Raw genomic sequence first — 6,740 nt, 5'->3', positions numbered from 1 at the left:
CTCGGGAGGCTAAGGCAGGAGAATTGCTTGAACCCAGGAGGCGGAGGTTGCAGTGAGCCAAGATTGCACCACTGCACTCCAGCCTGGATGACAAGAGTGAAACTCCATCTCAAAAACAAACATACAAATATATATATATTTATTACATATATATTTATTATATATATATTTATTTTATATATATATAGTCTGGAATAATGATCTGCCCAATGTGTAGGTGACAATAGAAACTATGGAGTGTGTCAGGGGCCTTCTGCTCAACAGTCCTGCCTTCACTCTGTCCGTTTCAGGGACCCGGGGTTTTCTTATATGATTCAGCAGGAAGTCATCTACGGCCCAGGCTGGCTACATTATCACCAACCCTGGATCCAGGAGTTGCAGGAAACATGGATGCAGGCACATTGCCGCACTCGGGTGGGAATGAAGCAGCCAGAGGCAGATAGACTTCCAGAGACGACCTCGCCTGTGGCAGGTCAACCCACAGACACAATGCGTGGAAGACTATGCCCTCCTCTGTAAACACAGCATTCACATCTTCCCTGCAAGGGAATTTGTGAGAGCAACCCAGGAACTGGCACTGCCGTGCCCCAGACAGACAAACCCAGCTCCCCAGGAGTGTGTCATCTAAATACGAAGAGGAAGGGGCTTTCGCTCTTGTCCTCTCCTGTCCACACTCTCACTGTGGTATGCTTGCAAGGATAAGGATATTCGCAAGTGTGCAAGGAAACCACAGACATCTCTACTTGCACCCTCATAGAGTTCTGAGTAGCTCTTAGGCCGAAAACATATCCAGTTTCTCAGTGGCTGTTGGGGAAAAAAAACAGGAAGCACAGGGTGACCCCTGCCCCCGCCCCAAAGCTGCTACCCAGGCACTTAAACCTAAGCCAGCCTTCTTTTCCTGGGGAGGGCCATTCTGATCCTACATGAAGACTTTTCTATTCTCAAACTCCTGGGGCCTTGATATTCCCATCAAAGCAGGTATCGGCCATAGACAGAGCTGTGCAAGAAGGCAGGCATTTGCGATTTCCACTCTTGACGAAGGAGTGAGGTTGTCTCCGGCCCCAGCTGCCTTCTCTACCAGCCCCTCCTCCTCCCCTGCTCTCTCATGGCTTCTCTTTGCTGTCTGATTCCAGGCCCTGCCTCCTCGGTGGCAGTATTGTAAAGATGGGGTGATTTGGGATCATCTCAGAACATGTGAGGTTATTCAAAATATATCTTACATGGTGAAATACATCACTGAAGAGTCAGGCAAGCTGTAAAAGAGCAAAAGCAAAGGGTTGGTAGGGAGCTAGCCATCACCTTTCCCCCTAATTTGGTTGGAGAATTTGATCCATGCCTTCTGGAAGTCTCCACCTCGAGGCAAAAGTGTGCCTGTGCTGAGCTCTGTTTATTTACGGAAGATGAGAGGTTGACATTGAATGTGTTCTTGGGCCCCCAGAAGTGTGGGGTAGGCATACACCACCATTGATGCCCCAATGCCACAGCTCTGTGAAAAGAAGAAGAAAAACACACTTCGGCCAATAGCCTGTCATCATTTGCAACTTAGGTTTAGGGAAGGAGGGGAATCTTTGTTTTAAATGACATCTCAGGTGATTTTTCTTCCTCCCAATGAAAGAATTCATCTTAAACTTGTTGGTCTTTGTTGAAGAAGAAAAATATGTTGTTAGGAATGAACTGAAAGGGGAGTTTTTTTCTGACTCTCTCCCATTGCACATTGATGGGCTTCTGTTGATTCCAGGCTGCCATCCGAAAGGAGCTCAATGAATTCAAAAGCACTGAGATGGAAGTTCATGAATTGAGTAGACACTTAACAAGGTTAGTATCGAGGGGTTTTTTTTCCTTCAAGTTGCAATATTTATCTCCAAATGAAGCTCTCCCCCTTGTGGGTTACGAGTGGGTTGGTGGGTGCCGTGGGAGGGAAGATAATAGGAAGGTAGGCATGCAGTTCCACTTTAGGTTACTGAAATGAGGAAGCAGAACATAGATGGCCCGGGCTAAAAGCAACTTTCTGCAAAGTCTGAGGTCCACTCATTTAAACTAAAGGTCTGATAAGCACCAGACTACCAACAACCCCAAGGTGAGTTTTCGTGAAAACTCAAGTCAAGGAGAAAAGATTGTTGCCAATTTGCAACCAGTCAGCAGAGGCCAAACCTGAACAAAATACCAAGTCCACGTGGGACTTCCAAAGTGGACCACTTCTATTATTCCCTGACATTCTCCCTGACAGTCCAGCATGATGATGATATTTGGGGAAACTGAGGCACGGAGTGATTAAGAGACTTATATAAGGTTGCATTGCTAGTTAGCAACAGTGCTACTGATTTAATTCTGACTTTCTTTTGGGGGAAACATTTAGAGAAATAGGACATAGCAAGTATTTAGTCTAGAGACTCAGAGACACAGATTGGGTTCTGCACCTTGCTGCTGGATCCAGGCTGATGGCAGGAGGTGGAGGCCACCAGGGCTGCCCCTGATGAAACTATTTCAAAACCAGGTGTGTGTTCAGTGGCGCTCCTGTGGGGATGATGGTGGGAAGCTCACCCCTCCCTCTCACGGTCAAGAAACTCCCTGAGGATGGGAGATTGGACTGTTGAATCCTGCACTTTTGGCAGCCCCTTGGTCTTGATGTAATTATTTGTTTCCTCAGGTTTCACCGACCTTAACAGTCGAATTCCTCTTGAGTGCTATGCTGTCTTCAAAACATAAATTTATAAGAACCATAAGTGCTGGTATTTATTCACTTCCCCATTATGATGTAAATCTTCTGAACTGCCTTTTTTTTTAAAAGAAGAAAAATCAAGGAAACACAATCAGGATTTTATGTGTGAAAACGCAAAAGTGATGGCTCGGTGGTCCGAGCTGCTGGTCCCACTTCTGACACCAAAATGCATCCCAAACCCCAGCAGTGCCAAGGGCACCGGCAGGGCCCTGACTGAAGACTTTCCAGCAGGTGGAATGGTCCTTGTCCTCTCCAGCCAGGCCCAGCAGGCACTGCCTTCATGAAGTCTCCAGCAAACCTCTTCCTCACAAGTGTCTGTCACCTGAGTCCAAAGAAACCTGAAGGGGTGGGTTTGTTTTGGGGGGTACTGTGCAAAGCTAATGATCTGGTTGGACTCCTACACTTGGCCAAATGTGCTGGCTCCAGACATGACATCTGGTTTGGGGGCCCTTTGAAGTTGATGCCAAGAAGGAGGGAGCACTTCTCAGTTGTCCCTGGCTTTTCCCTCCCTTCAGCCACCACCCACACAGTGGACAAAAGGGAAGGGTCCATTTCTGGGGGAGTCTGGCTGCCTCTTGGCTATGAAGGCTGGCACTGAGCACCCATCCTGCCCCCTCTGCCTGAGCTGAGCTGCCTTTCGGGAAGCTCTGGTTTAGAAGGGGAAAGTTGTCATCTGCTCAGTTCAAATAATCAACCCATCTGTGTTCAGAGAGTCCAGTGTCATGAGTGACCCACGCGCACACACACAGCCATTGCTAAGGTACTCCTGTGCTGTTTATAAGTCTGAGTGGGAGGACCCTATTGAACCCTGTGGGGTCAGAAATTGCTTGGCTGACATTTATTTTCTCTGTGTGTCTTGGAGCCGGTGATTATATGGCTTGGGAGTTCCTAGCTTCTGTGTATAGGACCAGTGCATACAGGCCAGAAACTTTTCCTATAGGACTGGCTTTCCAGCCACTGAGGGACTGGTACTCCAGAACCACTCCATGGCCTTCTCTTTTTTGTTTTTGCACTGAAGAGTTTCTGTGAAGGAGCTCCGGAGTTGGGCATGTGCCAGAATCAGGCCAACACCAGCCGCACCTGCCCACAGTGCCCCTTCCTGCTCCAGTTGATCCAGAGAGCTCTTCCCTCTCCCTCGTGATGCCGGGAAGCGTGATTGTGGGTATGTCTCTGACTGGGATACCCAGGGTAGGGTGTGCAATGAGGCCAAGACCCTCCTAAACCCTAACAAGCATCCTAATGAGGCCCATTGCAGCTTTCGTTTTCCTTCCTAACAGAGCTCGCAGGCCCTCAGTCACAGAGCTCTCTCACTTTCTGGAGTGACTCCATTGTTACCCCAGTCTTTCTAGGTGGTGGCACACTCTCCACCACACATGCCATTTAGAAAGATGCCAGCTTGGCCTTTCCAAAAAGTTAACCAGTCTCCCACCACGAACCCTGTGGGAGCAGGTTACTCTTAGGATGCACACCTGTCAATGAGGCCATTGCATTTTTTTGCAGGCATGAACCGCTCTCATGTAGGCACTAACCCAGGAGCCGGACAACTGCTGGGGAGAGTTCAGGGCAGCTCTTTGGGCTGTGCCTCCAGCTGCAGCTTTGCCTTGCCACCTGGAGCCAGCACGCCTCTGCCCAACCCAAGGAGGATGCCATCACTAGATCCTTTTTTTTTTTTTTTTTTTTAACTCTTGAATCTGAATAGTTCCTGCCGTGGGGAGAGGTATTGTTCAGGGAAAATGTGATCAGGATTTTAGTGTGGCTGTAAACACAGTCTTCCCGAAAGGCTTACTGACGTTTGAATGTGCAAATGGTATGACGAAAGATGTAGGGCTCTTTCGTTGAACTTCTCTACGGCGGGTGGGCGGGCATGTGTTCCAGGTGGAGGTGCCTGCCGGCCAGGCTTTGAGTCTGAACTTCTTCTAACTGCAGCTGGGCTCCTGGCACACGTGGTGCCCTGGCATGATGGTCCTCCCTGACCAGGAGCGAGTCCTAAGGAAATTCATTCCATTGACTGGACTTCCTCCCATGATAGGCCCATGGCTTCTCTGCTGGCCTTGGTTCTTGGCCCTTCAGATTCCCTGGGGATATAAGGCCCAAGTGGATCTCCCTGCAGCCAGCCAGCAAACAGCCCAGGGTTTCCGCCCAAAGTGCCCTCGTGCTGCAGTCCACTTTGTGCATGGAAGATATTGAACACAATTTCCACTGCTCTTCCTGCAGGACCTCTTTTCCAGAAGTCACTTGCTCAGACTGAGGGGTGCACCTCCCCTGCCATTGACAGGTCCTGCGCCTTCAGGATGGGCTATTTCAAGCCTGTTTTAAGTGGCTCTTACACAGGCTCAGCAACCTCTGTGGCCTGCAGGATGGGCCTTCTGCTGTCTCTTTCCTTTCTTAAAACCTTAAGGTCTTTCTAGAGACCTATTCAATTTTCTTTCTTTTTTTCTCGGCTACAACATCATGACAACTGTAGCAATTTGTGTTACTTTCCAAGATGACAATTTGACATTAATTAAGGGAAAAAATAAAAGGGTGAGCTAGATGACTTAAAATGCATCTCTTTTTTGAAAAAGCTGCAGCTGGCAAGTCAAAGTTTATTTTATGTGTATAAATTCCCAGTTGAGCATTTTTTCATTTGGATTAGTGTGAGAGGAAAAATGTGAAATGTCTCACATCAAATGCTTCCTTCTAAAGATTAGACATTGCCCGATCCTGCCCCCTGCCCCCAATCAATGACAGAAGAGATCGCCATCAGCCTACTAGCTTTTTTAAAATGGTTGATATATTCATCTCCAAAGGCCCTCAAAGCCCTGTAAAACTTTTAAAACTTTAGCCTTTATGTCAGATTAGAGAAACCAAACAACGTGACGGTAAATGTGATGAAAAGCTCTGATTTTATTTTTCTCCCGCTTATGAACATGTATTTTTATTTGCCGAATGAAAATCGTGTTGTGTTGCTTCGATGAATGGAATTTCAGGTTCTCCCTGTGCACAGCCGGTGGGCAAAGGTCACCTTCAATGACTTTTTCTCCCTATCTGTCTGTTAATCCCCAGACCGGTTGCATTTTCCAGTTGCTTCCTGGGTGTCTGTACATAGTTTGTCTTTGTATAGGAGTGAGTGTGGTGACCGTCAATCCCCTGATCTCCCGGGTTCTAATTTAACAGATGATGGCTGTATGAGGAAAACGATGTAAATAGAGAATACGAATTAAACTGGATCTCTGTGGCCTAGGTTTTGTACATACAGAAACTGCATGGCATTTAAATTATTGTTTGTCTCTGATGATGTATGCAGTTTCTTTAAAAACAAACCAAAAAAAAAGTCAAAAAAAAAACCTCTTGACTCTTGTGTGTTTTATCAACCAGCAGCAGAAACCACCCAAAATGCTTTGACTGGGAAAGGGAGGTTTCAGGAATGGGAGAGGTCAGCTCACCTGCAACATACATAGTGAGACTGAGTGGACATACGGGACAACCGCATGTCTCTGGTATTACTGGGGGAAGGAAGTATTGTAGCACATACATTAACTTTCTAGAAGACTTTTGTGTACTGGGAGTTTTTTCCTCAACTGTTGTCTTTTTTGTTTTGTTTTTGTTTTTGTTTTTTTTGAGACGGAGTCTTGCTCCGTCACCAGGCTAGAGTGCAATAGCATGATCTCAGCTCACTGCAACCTCTGCCTCCCGGGTTCAAGACATTCTCCTGCCTCAGCCTCCCAAGTAGCTGGTACTACAGGCACATGCCACCATACCTGGCTAATTTTTGTATTTTTAGTAGAGACAGGGTTTCACCATGTTTGCCAGGATGTTCTCGATCTCGACCTCGTTATCCGCCCGCCTCAGCCTCCCAAAGTGCTGGGATTACAGGAATGAGCCACTGCATTCAGCCTTCCTCAACATTTTTATAAGAATATCTAAAATGTCAACTCTCCTTTTAATGATCCAGGAATAATGAACATAAATTTAACTTTTTGTGAAATCACTCAGGGTCATCTCTGTAGTGTCAGGTATCAGACAGTCTTAGAACAGCAAT

At 47.0% G+C, this 6,740-nt stretch overlaps 1 protein-coding gene across 1 annotated transcript in view; it reads left to right on the top strand.

Annotated features, from left to right (window-relative positions):
• PHACTR1 (phosphatase and actin regulator 1) overlaps nucleotides 1-6,034 on the top strand; it is a 597,649-nt gene extending 591,615 nt beyond the window's left edge. Inside the window, exons 15-17 of the mRNA XM_017891116.1 lie at nucleotides 594-600; nucleotides 1,739-1,815; nucleotides 3,738-6,034. Of these exons, the coding sequence (XP_017746605.1) occupies nucleotides 594-600; nucleotides 1,739-1,815; nucleotides 3,738-3,831 (178 nt within the window). The 3' untranslated portion in view covers nucleotides 3,832-6,034. The remainder of the gene's footprint in view (nucleotides 1-593; nucleotides 601-1,738; nucleotides 1,816-3,737) is intronic.
• The last annotated feature ends 706 nt before the right edge of the window (nucleotides 6,035-6,740 follow it).

The sequence above is a fragment of the Rhinopithecus bieti genome, unplaced genomic scaffold (genome assembly GCF_001698545.2).
Source record: "Rhinopithecus bieti isolate Rb0 unplaced genomic scaffold, ASM169854v2 scaffold_19939, whole genome shotgun sequence".
In the NCBI taxonomy this organism is placed as follows: Eukaryota; Metazoa; Chordata; class Mammalia; order Primates; family Cercopithecidae; genus Rhinopithecus; species Rhinopithecus bieti.
The sequence above is the reverse complement of the archived record's forward strand: the minus strand, read 5'-3'. Positions and strand labels throughout refer to the sequence as shown.